General features: G+C 32.3%; 1 protein-coding gene across 2 annotated transcripts; it reads left to right on the forward strand.

Annotated features, from left to right (window-relative positions):
- The first annotated feature begins 1,441 nt into the window (after positions 1 to 1,441).
- LOC144851428 (UTP--glucose-1-phosphate uridylyltransferase-like) lies at positions 1,442 to 16,195 on the forward strand. Of its 2 annotated transcripts, none has more exons than XM_078708883.1 (15): positions 1,442 to 1,497; positions 4,573 to 4,698; positions 5,935 to 6,042; positions 9,483 to 9,671; positions 10,180 to 10,313; positions 10,838 to 10,912; positions 11,366 to 11,499; positions 11,898 to 11,980; positions 12,088 to 12,156; positions 12,726 to 12,757; positions 13,277 to 13,373; positions 13,835 to 13,913; positions 14,186 to 14,349; positions 14,668 to 14,772; positions 15,202 to 16,195. In XM_078708883.1, exons 1-15 carry the CDS (start codon positions 1,477 to 1,479, stop codon positions 15,307 to 15,309), a joined length of 1,524 nt encoding a protein of 507 aa, XP_078565009.1. In that variant the 5' UTR covers positions 1,442 to 1,476; the 3' UTR covers positions 15,310 to 16,195. The 2 variants fall into 2 exon arrangements, with proteins under 2 accessions (XP_078565009.1, XP_078565007.1); XM_078708881.1 differs by lacking the exon at positions 1,442 to 1,497 and adding an exon at positions 3,344 to 3,439.
- The last annotated feature ends 702 nt before the right edge of the window (positions 16,196 to 16,897 follow it).

Genomic DNA, 16,897 nt, shown 5'->3' on the forward strand with positions numbered 1-16,897 from the left:
TGAGGACATAATACTAATTTTTCAATTTTTAATATTTATGTTTTTATGCTTATGGATGAATAAAAAAAATTTGAAGTAATTTCACTTAAAGAGAAGAGTTGGGTGGATTTTAGAAGAATACTATTAGGGAAAATATAGTAGGCCTACTTGTTCGGACATCCACTTTTTAGGAATTGATAAAAATCATGAATGTATTTATTTACATAATTTCTTTTTTATATTAAGCGTCTAAACCCAAACTTAGATTTACTTTATTAATGGACAATCGAATTGAATCTAAACTTCGTTAAAAACGTGTTTAGTAAATTGTTATGAATTGAAACATTGTTATTTAATAATTAAAAACCCCTTCCCTGCAATTTTGGACGTTTTTTGGAAAATAATACATATATATCACTTTAAAAACATTAAACCATGTCATTCCTTGTCTTAAATGTACGTTTTATGGTAAATTATGATAAAAAGTGAGAAACAATGCACTACCTAAGTAGCTCGCGGCGATCGACCTCTCGTGGACGGTCTTAGGCCTAGCCTAGCTAGGCTTAGTTTTGTAGGCCTAGCTGGTAAACATCGGTAACGTACGAACATCGTACGCTAGCTATATACCTAGCCTGACGTTGTATAGTTGCTGCATTAATTGTCTTTCTATTTTTGCCAGACTCCGTTGATGCAAATTGGGGAAAAACCCGGTATTTTCGCTGAAAAGTTAGGAGTCTTCCATTTGTTTTGGCCTCACGATCGATCGAAAAGTGGGCGAATTACAGGTGAAAAACAAAAATATCAATCCGCGCGCAATGCATTTTGGGATTTATAGCGGGCCGCTATAATTATTAGAATCGACTTATTTTTCACATTTTTAACCGTTTAAAGACGAAAAAAGTTATCGCAATAGGACCATATAGTATTATTTTTACATTAAATATAGTTTGTGATCTTAAATTAGATCTAAAAAACGTAGGGAATGGGGCTTTAACTTTTGGACAAGATGGTGTTAGAGTTATTATGATTGAGACCAATGCACTGTATTATACAATTATGTATTTAAATATATTTTCAGTCAACATTAAATGTTATAATTTATTTTTTTTTTTTTAATGAACACAAACACAATTAATGAATTAGTTAATTAAGCAGCATCACTCATAATTTGTAAAAAAAAACATGTAAAAGTCATGTCTTGTTGCAAATAAATTTTTCAAGTATGGAAAATTAACATAAATTTATTTAGTTTTATTTGTTGTATGTGATGGTGATATTTTGTTTGCACTGGTAAATGTTAAAAATTATAGTAATAAAAAAACGTTAAATTAAAGAAATTATGAATATATATAAATGTATTTAGTATGGCAACCGGTTAAAATTTTGCGTGAGAAAATAAACCGAACATATGCTGGTGGTACTATAATTAACAGGAACTTTATTATTTTGTGAGGGCGGTATACTGAATAAAGTTGGAGCTGTAAGATCAGCAAAAAGATGCCTAACATGTCCTTTGAGGTAGGCCTAAGTTTTCATTGTATATTTCTTTTTATTCTAAACGCATGTTGTTTAATGATAATATAAAAGGTAGTAGATAACCACGATATGTAATAACAAACACTCTGAGCAGTGAAAACCCCTCAAATCAGGCTTGCATGTTAGGCCTAGATAAGGCACCTCTATACTACAGACGGCTTCGCTACTCCTGGCTAGGCTAGGTCTAGGCTTGACACCTGACTATATTATCATAAGGAAAAGGTCAGATGCGGTAATGCTTTTCTATTATAGAACTCAATATTATCTACTGTACTTATGTAATCTTACCTACATCTCCTAACTATTTCTTAATTTCCAGGTGTATAATGACTGGGGTAATAATAATGTTCAGCGCTTAGAGGTTTCACAACATTATCATTATTAGGCGATATATAAATCCAGGATATTATTATTATTCTAATAAACCCATAAATCATGCAATCAGTAGTACAGTATTAGTATAGTAGTCGGAGAATCGGTAACCTACCGACAACTACATTTTCCATAATGGCCCCCTGATATTTGTCCTGTATTTGATGTATTAAATATAATAATCCTAGCTGTCCTTTCTTTTCATATGATGTGAAGTTCAAGTCATACTCGTAGTTCTCAAAAGAAGGTCCATAGTTTCTACATAAATTTGGCACAATTGTGGACGTACAAGAATGAAAATAAAACTAGTCTAAAAAGCTAATTTTTAAGCACTGGTGGCAAAATATGAATGATGAACAACATCATAATACTGTAGATACATTCCTTTCTGATGAAGCATATATTGTTATGTTTACTTTAGTATTCCAATTTCACAATTACAGTAATGCTATACCTGATCAATGAAAGGGTTTTTTGTCTCATAAATGCAAATATCCATTGAAGCGTATGTTTAATTAGTTGAATGATTTGTATGATCCCTTCCAATTTGTTTGAAAAAAAAAATTTAATATTTTTTTCATAGCTCAAACATCTGATGGCTACAGTTCTATCTGTGTTAGTCTCATGTACTACATAACAATAAATAATTATCAAACTATTTTATTTTATTAAAATATAAATTTACTGTATATTATATAGTTTATATATACCCCAACTATTTAATACATAACAACTTTTTCAAGAGACAAAATAGATTTAAAATGTATAGCACCCTCTATGTTTTAATAACTCAAAATATGTGCCTTCTGTTTAAAACTCTCTCAGCGCCCTCTATGTTTAATTTTCCACCAATTTCCTGTGATTTATCGACCATAAAAATACATACAGTATTTAAAATAGGCCATGCTCAAATTAATTAATTTAATGTTATTTTTTCGTCTAAATAGGCAAATTGATTTAATTTTAGAATTATGTTTTTTTGTCAATTTATTTTTAGGTATGCATGAAAAATAGCCACATATGCGCGAGAACTAAAAGAATCGGCCCTCATGCGTGAGACTCGCATTTTATATTATCCATGTTGCAGGTACCATGGACCTGTTTTATAGGTCTGTGGACCTGTTTTATAGGTCTGTGGTATAATCATTGCATTATGTGACCCGTAACACTCATATTTTTACAATCTAGTATTAGCATAGAGCCAACTCAATATTTTGACAATTAATACGCCATAACAAAACAATTCATTGACAGTTATTATTATTAACGCTCACTGACCTTTAGCCCTCAATATATTCACACATGGTAACAAAAAACTTGGACTTTGTAATTTACATATCACAGTAGGGGTCAGCAATCTGTCAATATTGTAGTGTAGGTCTAATAATTGTAACAGATTCTCGTGGCACCACTGGAGTGGTCCAATAATAATACCTCTCATTTGATAAGTGGGCTGTGTGAGTTGAGCTAGGCTAACAATTTTACTTGTAATCGAGTTAAATTGACCATGTCTATAGGGATAAACAACAATGGGGATTTAACTTTTTTGTTGGTAAGATATTGTTTTATTAAGTTTTATTATAAACCTATCTTTTTAAGAATATTGTTGTTGTTAATCAACTACTGAGAGTATAAATGTAGTTTTTATGTTTAGATTTTTTGTAACGACCTTATCTGTAGTTGGAAAACGTCCAACTTCAAGTCATTGTTATTTATCAACACCATCCTTCAACAAACATCATTATCAATATCATCAGAAATTATTAACTCAATCAGTTTTTCCACTTAAAAACTTTTTGAGTACATCAATCTAATTTTGTTATTAGAAAATGATTTTATTATCAAATAATATAGTAAATTATATTTTAAAGGATGGTTTGATAAGGGTTATCTATGCATGATTTTCACAATACCTGTAGATGTTTATTGCTACTACAAAATAATATTTTCACAACATGTGTAACTTAGTACAATAATTAAAACTGAAACATTAGTTTTCAAAACACTATCATAGTTTATTTTACCGAAACATAAATATTCCTTTAGTTTAGGTTCCAGTAAAGTTTCAATATGGTTACCTTCTTGACAACTGTGGTACTTTTTTCTGAAAAGTTTTTTATCTATTGATTTTTTTTTTTTTTTGCTTATTCTTCTGTCAGACATAGAGATTCTACTGTATGTCATCTTTCTGTAGTGTCATCAATCGGTCTTTCTCATTCATTCGTATTTAAATCTATTAATGACATGATCCTATACTCCAGTGTCTTATTGAATCATTCTGGATCGATCCATTATGTTAGTAATTACTTACAATGGAATAATCCAACTCTAGATATTCTTTTCCCAATGGAATAGTCTAAAATTGAATTTAAAACAAAATGGTACATTCCAATCTTGGATTTGAATGTATTCAATTGTTTTTCAATATATCTGTTAGTATTACTGACCATTTACTCGCGGCTAGTTAGCTAATCAACGTGTAATATCCAGTAGATGATTTATATTAAGTATTTTTAGTAACAATGCCACTGCATAGTTGTATCCCACTGTTATTTAATGAATCAACGAGAATGCAGAATGTATGTAATAATTTTGATTTTATTTTAGCATACAGTATATACTAGACAAAGACTCGAAACTAACAGGTTTGTATAATATTGTCTAATACTTGTCTTATTGTTTTAGGGAGGTATCAAGCGTTCAGACAGTCAACAGGAATTTAAGTCCCTCGCAAAGAAAGAGGCCGAGGGAGCACTTAAGCAGGAGCTTGAAAAATTGAAATTGGCTGCAACGAATGAAAAACAACGAGAGGTAAGTTACTAATTGTGGTATGATTGGTATAAAAAATACGACCAATGAAATCTTGATAATATCTTGAGGCCATTTTACAAATTACACTTTGACTGTGGGAAGCATTTAACATTTCAAAATTAAGGGAAATGCTTAAATATTTATTGACTTAAGTGAAAAACTAGGGAAATACCAAACCTCCATTGTTTTAAAATCCTAAAGGGCATATTCAGAATTTTCCTGTAATATGTCAAACTTTACAGAAAACTGAATATTTTGTTTTAAGAATTTAAAAGCAGTAATACTATTATCATCATGTGTGTGGAAACAGTTATTGATATCTCATAGTCGGAATTTGAAATGAATTACACAAAAAAAACCATGAAACTATAATCCTTTTTTAATATTTATTAGTCAAGAGTATTATGATTTATGCACAATAAATTATTGAATTATAATTTATTAAAATATTCAAAACTTTTGGCTTATTTTCATAATCCATCCAATTGAAACAAAGTATAATTAAAACATATTTTGTAATTATTTATTTAATAATTTGAAATTATTTTGCGACCTTGTTTAGAATTAATTTGATAGAAATTATTTATAATAGTCAAAGTTTAGTGAATATAATTTCATTAAAGGATTATGTTTAAATAAATGACGTAGATATTCAACCGCTGATTACGTGCGGACGTCAAATAGACTCTATGGACTACTCATAATGTATTTTTTCTGACTTCTTCTAATTGGCTGTTTTTTTTAATAATCCAAGTTGCAGAACATCATGGTCTTTTAAGTGATATAATTGAGAAATAATTTCAAGAAAATATTTAGTTGTGTTTGTAAATTTTGTTTGCTTCTTCTGCCCAGGAAAATGGTTTTCATTTAGAATAATTGTTTTTTTAATATTTACATGATTTAAAAAAAAAATGTAAAATTATTATTAAATTATACAGTGACCAAAATATACCCTAGCCTACTACACTTTTATGGTTATAAATATACAGAAACATAGCAACACCTTTGGGACACAAAAAAGTGTCCCCTTAATAGAGGTTTCCTTTTTATAAGAATGTTCCCCTTAATTGGGGTTTCCCTTTAATAGGGATGTCTTTCTTAATAGGCGTGTCCCCTGAATATGGATGTCCCAAAGAGAATGACTGCCGGTTTTTGTACTATCATGAGGAATAAATATATGATTTATATTATCATTTCATAATTTATTAATATCATTTTAAATTTTATTTTGTTCAGGAACTCGGAAAAGACTTTGATGGATTTCAGAATCTTTTCCGTAGATTTTTAGAAGATAAAGGACCGTCAATACACTGGGAAAAAATCCGTACTTTACCGAAAGATTCTGTAAGTTTGAATTAGTATATTAGTATTAGTAGGGGAAGCAGAGCGGTGAGTGTATATGGTGAACTTCTCTGTGTGTAAATGAATGAATTTTTTCTTTTAATACATTGCTATGGCAAATCAATAAGTTTGCGACAAATAAAAAAATTAATTTAAAAAAAAATTTTTTTTTAATAAATTTTAAAAAAATTATCAATAATTAGGATTAAGAATACTCATGTTATTATTTATGTTATAATATTATATTGTACAGAATTTTACAAAAATACACATTTATATTTTAAAGTAAATATTGAATACTGTAATTTTAATTTCAGTGCGACACGGTAATGTATTGTGTTATGTTTATTTCCGCTATGCTTTGGTTTTTTTTCTTGTTTTGTGGCCTAAAGACCTCAATGATGTTTCATTCTACTGGTTATCAGGCTGTTGGCACTAAACGTCATGGTGTCTACAAAAACTAAACCCCCTTAAATGCAAGCCTTCCGAGTCTTATATATATATAATCATATATATAATCATATACATTCTCTGATATTATGAAGATATCCTGTCTCCCACTAAAATTGCAATTTCTTTTGATTGTTTTGGATACTGTACCAACAACAAAAATACATCCCGATTGTGCAGGAGGAATTTTAGGCTCTACTGCATGGTAAATTCTGGTTACTGAAGGGGAAAATGCATTGGTGACGCATTTTACACCTTTAACAAAGTACACAATGCACATTGGCATATGCCACGCTTGGAAAGCGCATAGCATACACATATGCTGATATCCTAGACTGTGATTGGATTGATCTTTTTTAAATATCTATCTTTTGTTTGGCCACACTTTTTTTCAAATTCGGACCTCTAATTTAATCGTGCCGGATGCTTGCTTTGTGCGCATGGCCTGTGACAGGAAAATCCTGGCAAAACTTCTGCTTAAAATATTTGCTTTAAGACTTTGAATTACGTACTGTACCGAATAAAAAAAATATAATAATCGTTAAGGGTAAAGAAGGAGTTTCTATTCATAGAGATGAAGTTCAGAACATTGTTTACTAACTTTACAATTTCTTTAAAGCAAAATAAATGTAAATTGTAGGTGTGCCCATAGGCACACACACTTGCTTTTATCATAGAGATATTGTTCACTATAATATCTCTATGCTTTTAGAATGTCATTAATCCACTTTGTTAACTTTGCAAACACTTGCTATTGTTAGTACCACTATACTACTACCATGCGAAATTAAACACTGTAGTGGCATTTGAGAATACCTGTACTAAATATTATTATTATGAAGGGTTGGTAAAATAATGCATAGATACCAGGCTATTTGTCTTAGAATATCTCTTCAAATCTCTTATTTAAAATTCGTATCTTTATGGTTGAACACTGCTTTCTCAAATGATACCTGTATAAATGGACAAGTAAGTTAATTTAGCTACTAATCAGGCCCGTAGCCAGGGGGGGTTTTTATGGTTCGGGCGAAACCCCCTTTACAGCGAACCGCACCCCCCCCCCTCCCCCGTAACCGACTGCGAACCCCCATCCCCGACATCCCCAGTACCTCACCACCCTCATCTCTGAAAATCCTCCAACAAATACGTGCCCCACAATACAAAAGGTTATTTGTAAATTGAAAATTCGTAAACTCGTTCGTGAATAACTCATACCTTATTGTTAAACAAATGAATTGGTTGCCGATTTTCACCTGAAAAATAATACGAATTTTTGGTCCCAGGATGTAACATGATATTGACGCGAGCTTGGGCACAAACGATCGTACAAAGGACACCGCTAGACAACCGCGTACTAATATTTAAAAGGAATGAATATAGGCTATATTTCGTTTGTCGATGAATTTTTGAATTCATGTGTGAATGATTGATCCATTAGAGGTAATCTGTTATGGCTCTAGTAACACTGCTATGCATGGGTAGGCTACTTCTCATGTGTAGTAGAGCGTTTCTTTGATTGAATAATGTTGTTTGTATTATAACACAAGTTCATTTTGGATTTTCAGTAAATTACCAATGGTTTATTCAAAGTCAAACTGTAACTAATCCCTCAAAATGGTATTATTATACCACTATATTGTTGAAAAATGGATTGCGTGATATGAAAATGGATTAATAGTAAAACGTAATAAAGATACGTTCTTGTCTGGTTATTGAGTATTCATGCTCTGATGAAGCAGAGGATTATTTTTGTAGCGTTCCATTTAAAATAAATGTTATTACAAAGAAATATTTTGGTTGTGAAGGTCGTTTTAACAATTATGCTAATATCAAAACATTCAACAATGATAAAATGCCCTGCAACTCTGTAACTACTTTATGACTAAGCCTATCAAGTTCCGGGTCCGGATGGGTATTGTATACGATAAAATGGAACTCAATTTTAATTTAGTGGCAGAAACAACATTTAGTATGAAATTAAGGGTGTTGCCCGGGCCACAAGGGAAACACCCCTGGGTCCGCCCCTGGCTATAATAAGCATTGAATTTGCCTTCTCACCCAAATTGTGCTTTTTTTGGGGGGCTTGTAACTTGAACGCAAAACAAAATACCGAGTGAATGATCAAACAATCGGCGGTGGTTCAGCACACAGAGCACGCGCATCTAACATACGGCAACAAATATTATCGTCCTTTAAATAGTCCACGTGTGTGAGGAGGAGGAAAAAAGTACGATCGTTTTGTTTAATGGTAGCATTCTGCATGAGAGTGTTTTTTCCGGCCAATTAGAGGTGCCATTTATCATGAATGTTATGTGCGAGAGTACCATTTCCGGCCATCAAGGGGTGTCATTTAACAAAATTCGCCTCAGAACCCACCGGGTTGGGGGGCGGGGTGGGTTGGGGGGGGGGGGTGTTTGGGGGTTGGTGCGGGGCAGTGACCCAAATACTTAGTGTCTGAACCCCCCCTTGACAGATCCTGGCTACGGCCCTGCTAATGTTACAGTAGCAAACCTGTCTGAATTTCCACCTGTCAAACCTACTACGACTTCATTATCAGTCAGTGTTATTCAAACCTGAAGACAAAATTGCTGAAAAAAATTCAGATACCCAACAAAATATAAATTCAATAGGAATTAACAGTAGAGAGAAATGCGTAGATTCCTTTTCCAAGTAGACTTTCAACTAGAGACTAGTAGTGGAAGTTATGGTAAATAGGCCTAGCATCTTCCCTCCCCCTCCACCCACATTTCAAGAAAAAAAACATAACTAAGAGCTAGTATACGATGCAAGTTTAGCCATTATACAATGAAATCGAACTTAAAAATTAATATTGCAATTTTTAAAATCTTAAACTGTAAAATACTGTATGATGCAATTTTCATTATCCTTTATATATGGTTCAAGATTCAAATTTGCGCTAGTCATATCGCATCGATGTTGCCTCTATCCTTACATTATCAAAATAAATATGTTTGCATTTTTTCTTGGACTAGATCATACCATACACCAAAATACAGGGTGCATTGGATGATGATGCCAGAGTGAAGGAACTTCTAAGCAAGCTAGTCGTGGTGAAGCTGAATGGCGGCCTGGGTACAAGCATGGGCTGTAAAGGCCCTAAGAGTGTCATCAGTGTCAGTAATGACTTAACCTTCCTGGACTTGACTGTACAACAGATTGAGGTAAATTGAAGTAGTACAACATTTCTTACTTTCTACACAACACAGATAAACAATGAGGTCGGAAGATACCATCGGTACTTGATAGAGTTGTGCAAACAAGTCAACTTGCTAGATGTAACTACATCGGGGCTAGCTCACAATAAACATGTTTGGTTGTCAGTCATGGCAAATCGAAATCTCCTTAGTAACTTTAAAAAATTTTTGTTTTCATGACACAACTACTGTACGCAACTGTCAAGTCGAAAAGTCATTTTATGCTCTGTTGCTTCTTAATAACTTTTCGTTAAATCCTGAATAATTATTTATTTTATTGATTTCAATAAACAACAACAAATAACTTTATTTCTAGGGGTGACAAAAGATGAAAAAGCGTCTGTCACTTATAAGCATGCCAATTATCCAAAACCCCTCCAATTTAATGATGTTTGAGCTTGATTAAAACAATAGATTTTAAATTTGTATAAACATGTTAAAAATTCGGACAATAATGTTTTGTTTGTATTTCTAGCACCTAAACAAGAAATATGGCTGTGATGTCCCCCTGGTTCTGATGAATTCATTCAATACCGATGAAGATACCAAGAAAGTCCTCAGAAAATATGCTTCCTGCCAAGTTAACATCTACACCTTTATGCAGAGCAAGTAAGTTATTTAATTTCCTCCTGTCAGATTTGTTTTCCTCCAAAATTAAAACTCTGGAATCGCTTGCTGAATGATGTCAGGAACTGTGATGCAATTTAGAGTCACATCTCAAAACTTTTTTTTCCCCGAACATTTGACTAAATTTCATTTTTTAGTAACGTATCATGTACAGCGTTCTTTTTGCTTTAGTGAGCACAAAATTAAATGCATTAAATAAAATTAAAATATCATAAATGCGCATCATGTAAACACATTCTTGGCATTTATAGCCAAAACATTTTGCAAGTGATGCCACAAAAAAATATGTGGATTTGTGAAACGGTAATTATGGTTTTTACGTGTTTGTGTCATAAAGTGTGCTTAATTTTCGAGCATCGTCTAATGGTGAGGGGACCCATATCATACACATTAGATATATGTTTTTATGTCTTGCTATATATGCTCTTTTGTGTCTACACACCACCAATTGATTTTGAACAATGCATGTGTGGTGGGTTTATGAACATTTTTATGTGAATTTTCAGGTATCCACGCATCAAGAAGGAAACGTTACTACCGGTTGCGCAGGATTTAGACTATGAGGGTGCAGCTATTGAAAAGTATGTGTTTGTGGTATTGTATTGGCATGACTATCATTATTACTTGGCAAAGTCCTTCCAAGGCATATGCTAAGTATACTGTAGTTGTTTTTGTATTGTTGTATTGTGTATATGTTTGGTTGCATGATTACAATTTTCAAATTATCGTCGTGATTTAAAAAAAATTTTTTTTTGCAAGTAGCTATATTCCAACAGACAACGCCCTTATTCAAGGAAATCTATATCTCTACTCGGTCAGGTGACCATTATGAGAATGTGATCTATCAAGTAATGATTATCGTACTTGTTGACATCACTTTTACCGGTACCCAGTTCACTCTCTTGCAGTTATAGTGTCTCTATGATCCAGTTTTAAATGGGTGTCCACAACTTGGGATCAAAGATCACATTAGCCCCCATGGTTTGAGATAAAATTTAAATTTTTTATAATCCGTATTACTTTTGTTTTTGCAGTTGGTACCCACCTGGTCACGGTGATGTATACAATTCTTTCTACAACTCAGGACTACTAGATGGATTTATAGTAAAAGGGAAAGAATTCATGTTTATGTCTAATATTGATAACCTTGGTGCAACAGTAGATATCAGTGAGTTTTTTTATTACTTTTTTTTACAATAAATTGTTAAATACAGTAGCCCCTAACCCCTCCTTTTCCGGAGATGCTGCTATTAAGGGTTAAAAACAAGGGGAAATATGCTTTAATATATCTATGTACTTAAACATGCTAAATCCTATTCATGGGCCACTCTTATTAAGGGACACTTTCTTGGGTCCCAAAGTTGTCCCCTTAATAGGAGTTCCATATCAACTTCACATTGTATTGAAATAACTCTAGTGGAAGAAAAATTGACCCCAAAACCCTGGGGATTGGTAATTAAGTATTTACCCACCAAACTAGGGTTTCCCTATTTCATACACTCAATACAAATTTTACAATGGGTATATACTTTATTTAGTTAAAACAACAATCACTACCTTCTACAGATATACTTAAACATGTTTTTGATAGAAAGGACAGCACAGAGTTTGTGATGGAAGTCACAGACAAGACAAGGGCAGACGTAAAGGTAGTCACATACAAAAGCTATATATATTATATTTCTGTTTTTTTATTTAATCTTCAGCAATTTCTATATCAATCAAATAATTTAATCAATTACTTTTTTTTTATCAGGGAGGTACACTGGTTCATTATGAGAATAAGTTGAGGCTGTTAGAAATAGCACAGGTTCCAAAAGAGCATGTAAGTATAACAACTACACATGTATGTTTTTAATGTTAGAAGGGAGATGTTGGAGTGAGAGTGAGTGAGGGTGGGAGACACTGGGGCATTAAAAGAATCTAAAGAAAATGTAATAAGTCAACTCTCCCAATACTGGACTCTCTGAAAACCGGAAACTCTCCCAAAAACATTCTTTTTCCCATTAAATATACATTCCAAACACCAGACTTTCCAGAAAACCAGACATATTTGACCAACCCAAAGGTGTCGGGTATTGGGAGAGTTGACAGTACACATTAGTCAATCCAGTCCCTTTTAGAATTTAATATTCTGAATTTACAAGTACAGTGGACGAGTCATTGTTGCTTTTATATTTTTTTTTCTCAAAAATGTTTTTGCCATGGGAAAGTATTAGTGATCATCCCCTCCCTACTTCAAGATCTTCCCCAGTCAAGTAAAATATATTATTATTTTAAAATTCTAATGATTATAAATATCAAACAAAGATAAAGTAGATGACTGTTGGTTTTCATAATCTAGTTTTATTTTTAAATTTTCAAAATGATTTATTTTTTTCTCTTTCCTTTCAGGTTGATGAATTTAAATCAGTTACAAAGTTCAAGTGAGTTTATTTTATGAATTAATTATTCAACTTATACAATACCAATTACTCTTATCCCTGCCACATGTGTGATATTTATTTATGTTTAATTATGCAATACCGATTTCTGTTATCCATACCACACACATGTGTGATCTTTCTTTACGAATTAATTAGGTGGTTAACATGCTTGCCTTCCAATCCCAAGGTCCGGGGTTCAATCCTGACTTAGTGCCAGAGTTGTAACTCACGACTCTTTCAACTCCACTCCTTAACCTAAAATGAGACTTGTTTATAAGCACAATAAATTATAAAATAGTTTATCCATCCTGTAATTGGCGAGTTTGTGCTCGCTGTTGGATGCGTATGAAATTTTAAAAATTAAAAAAAACCTATGCAATACCACTTAATCTTATTCCAGCCACATGTGTGATATTTCTTTACAAATTAATTATGCAAATTGCGCAAGACCGTCGGATTACTCTTATCCCTGTGACATATGTGTTATTTATTTAAAAATTGTTTTTATTCAAATTTCAGGATTTTTAATACCAATAATCTGTGGATTAGCTTACCGGCTATTAAACGTGTTGTCGAAGAAAAAGCTCTAAATATGGAAATCATTGTCAATAACAAGGTAAACATTGTTTTTAAAATTATTTCAGCCTGTCAATTTGTTATATTAGTAGGCGTACAGCGATGAAATTTATAAAAGGACTAGCACCTCAGACTAGCGATCAGAATAAGACATGCATGTGTTGCTCTCCTGTATTCATATGCTAATTAACCAATGAATATACGTGCAAGAACACTTTCTTATGTTTATTTATTTTGTGTGTGTTAAAACAATAATCAAATAAAACAAAAGTTTAAATGATATGTTCTACATTAACTAATATGCCCCCTGATATATTTGTGAATAAATAAATGATATATTAATATCTGCAGCAGATCATTAGCTTATAAATACCCTTTATAATGTTTATTACCATAATAAAGGTCAGTCAAAAATATTATATTTTTATTAATAAATATCTGAATTATTTATATTTTTACATTGTTTTCAAACCAAATAATTGTTATCCTTTTGTTTTGTAGACAATGGATAATGGCCAGGGCGTTATCCAGTTAGAAACAGCTGTTGGTGCTGCTATTCGTAGTTTTAATGGCTCACATGGTAAGGATATTTCAGTTTCAAATATAAGCCCATCATTAGGTATAAGCCCACCCACAATTTAAAGTATGTGTACAGTATAATAATAGTTCATTCTTATATAGCGCATTATAAGCAAGCTCTCAATGCTCAGCACATTATTATCCTGGTGTAATGTGTATGTCACAGAAATTACACATTTTAGAATAATCAATTTAATTATTTGCAAGTAAAATAGGATTTTATTATTAAACATCATTTGAGTTTTTACAATATATTCCATGTTTTTATATTAGGTGTAAATGTCCCAAGGAATCGATTTTTGCCTGTCAAGAAGACCTCTGACCTTTTACTGGTCATGTCAAACCTATACGACATGAAAGCTGGGTCATTGACCATGAGTAAACTCCGACAATTTCCAAGCACTCCACTCATAAAACTAGGAACACACTTTGATAAGGTAAGAAGTCACTCCAACACAGTTTACGGAAATTTATTGCTCATATATTATTAGAGATGATTAAATATATATACAAAAAAATTAAATTTTAAGGCATACATAAACCCTAATGATATGATATAATTTTGTATTATCATGTAGAGTGTGGTTATGAATATTATTGTTGGTACTGCAGTAATTCTTTATTTTTTGCAGTATAAGTTATTACCTTGTGTGTTTTTGTTGCCAAAGTGTAGCTACAATATCTCATTGTACTAAAGTGCAAAAAAATTAATTTACTTAAATTCTTAAATAAATATGCTTTCATTTCCTATTTAGGTGCGTTCCTTTTTATCCCGATTTGCTGATATACCCGACATGCTTGATCTTGATCACCTGACGGTATCAGGTGATGTTACTTTCGGCAAGGGTGTTATATTAAAGGTTAGTCAGACAAGTATATTCAGTATATGTTTTAACACTACCTCTATTCAGGGGACAAGCCTGTAAAGGGGAAACTTTGTTGGTGTCCCCTAACAGGGGTTCTGCTGTGTTTATACAGTCCCATGAATACAATTTTCCCATACAATCTATTGTAGGAACATCTACTACTGTATTGTGCATTAATGATAGTGAAGAAAATTGGACACATATTTTTAGTTATTTTAATATAACCGATCTGGAATATCACTCAAATACAGTAGATACATTTTCAATACCCTAGTTTAAGCCACACCATCTATTTAATAGGTCTCTATGACATCATGTTATTATTAACCAATCGGAGAGCTTTATATGCCTTCCTGAACACCATATATACCCCCACCCCATATGGCATACTTTATTGATAAAATAACATTTTTTTTATTTTAGGGAACTGTGATCATTATTGCCAATCATGGAGATAGAATTGATATTCCATCCGGATCTTTACTGGAGAACAAGATAGTTTCTGGTAACCTGCGGATTCTAGACCACTAGCCAGATAAATGACACCTGATATGCAAATGATAATGATGAGAAAATCTGCAAGAGTCAGTGGACAAAGACACCCCTAAGAATGATTTGTACTTGAACTGTTATATATGCAAATGCCCTACCATTAGACCACTGATTTTCATGGCATTCTACATTCTAACCATTGACAGCTGACAAGGATGTTGTGAATATGCACTTGAGCTCAAATATGGTAGTGATATGGCCAAATATGGTAGTGATATGACATCATCATGTCCATATATGGGCACATAAAGTTTGATAGTGTAGACAGAGCTTTAGAACAACAAGACATTGGAGAACGTGTATATACCTGAGTGTCAAATCTTTTATATTCTATAAAAACAAATTTTAAAATATTCAAATTATTTATTTTAAATGCTATGTACAGAGAATAATGCAAATTACATTGACAAAAAAATTATGGTAATAATGTTAAATTCTTCAAGCGGTTTGTAACGCTTTTTGCGCCTTATGTAGGAGGTTTATGAATTCTATTATGAATTTACAAATTTATGTATTATTAATATTTTATTGCTTTTTTCTACTACTTTTATTGCTACGATTTTTGATTATATTATTACCATTGACAATTGGTGTAATTCAAAAGAAATTATAAAGCGTTGTACAATTATGGAAATGATATCATCAATTTGAACCAACAACCTTTAGCCTAAACGTCAAGTGCCATACCATTAGTTTGAGATGTCACTCATACCTCTTCCTGTTACCCTGATACAGTATTATATATATTTATATACATATTATAATTATTTTTAAATTAAAATTAATGTAGTCAACTCATTGGTTTTGGGATAGTTAATTTTATTTTGATATTGTTTACAATAACTTAATTAAAATGAACAACATTATGAAATTGTGCCTAGTAGTTTTTGTTTAATTATTTTAATGGAGAACTGAGGAATTTGATCGCCTTGCATATGAATGGATCAGCTCTGTGCAACTGTAAATGCACCTTCAATACATTTATTTTGATGAAATATTTTGAATTGTATGGATACAATTACATTAACATGGAAGCTGAATAAAGTGTATTAACAGATGCATTAAACAATTTTTAATGCATCTTTTGTGATCTTTTAAAAAGCCTTTAGAGCACAAAGAGTTTAGAGAACCGAGCATTTCTCTCTCATGCATTTAACTTTCAGAAAACTGTAAGTGCGCCCTCAATTTTACTGTGTTTATATATGATAAACTTGGCGGAATATTTTGAATTGTACGGTAACAAACTGGTCGAGTTCCGTTTGAAAATATGATATTTTAACAAGTATGGTGATTGTAAATAAGTTATCAACTATACAAATTGTTTCGGATTGTTTTCTCTTAATTGTTCGCATAATTAATTAGTTAGGCATACAGGTGAGGCTAGAAGAGTGTTAGTCTAGCTGGCACTAACCTACTAGTCTACCTAGCTAGGCTAGATCAACACTGCTAGGCACCACTTCCCGGCCGGTAGGGCCGGCCAGGCCTAGCTAGGAAGGAGACTGGCATCTAGGCCTAGTCTAGTACTATACTCGCTATATAAACTATTACTTAGTATGATACAATAGTA

The sequence above is a fragment of the Antedon bifida genome, chromosome 9 (genome assembly GCF_963402885.1).
Source record: "Antedon bifida chromosome 9, ecAntBifi1.1, whole genome shotgun sequence".
Taxonomy (NCBI): Eukaryota; Metazoa; Echinodermata; class Crinoidea; order Comatulida; family Antedonidae; genus Antedon; species Antedon bifida.

What these genes read in the sequence shown, in the direction of transcription:
- LOC144851428 (XM_078708881.1), top strand. Translation starts at nt 3,395, where the DNA reads ATGTCTATAGGGATAAACAACAATGGGGATTTAACTTTTTTGTTG. An exon ending in GGGATTTAACTTTTTTGTTG is followed by an intron (nt 3,440 to 4,572) that starts GTAAGATATTGT and finishes TTATTGTTTTAG; the next exon opens with GGAGGTATCAAGCGTTCAGA. An exon ending in GAGGGTGCAGCTATTGAAAA is followed by an intron (nt 10,913 to 11,365) that starts GTATGTGTTTGT and finishes TTGTTTTTGCAG; the next exon opens with TTGGTACCCACCTGGTCACG.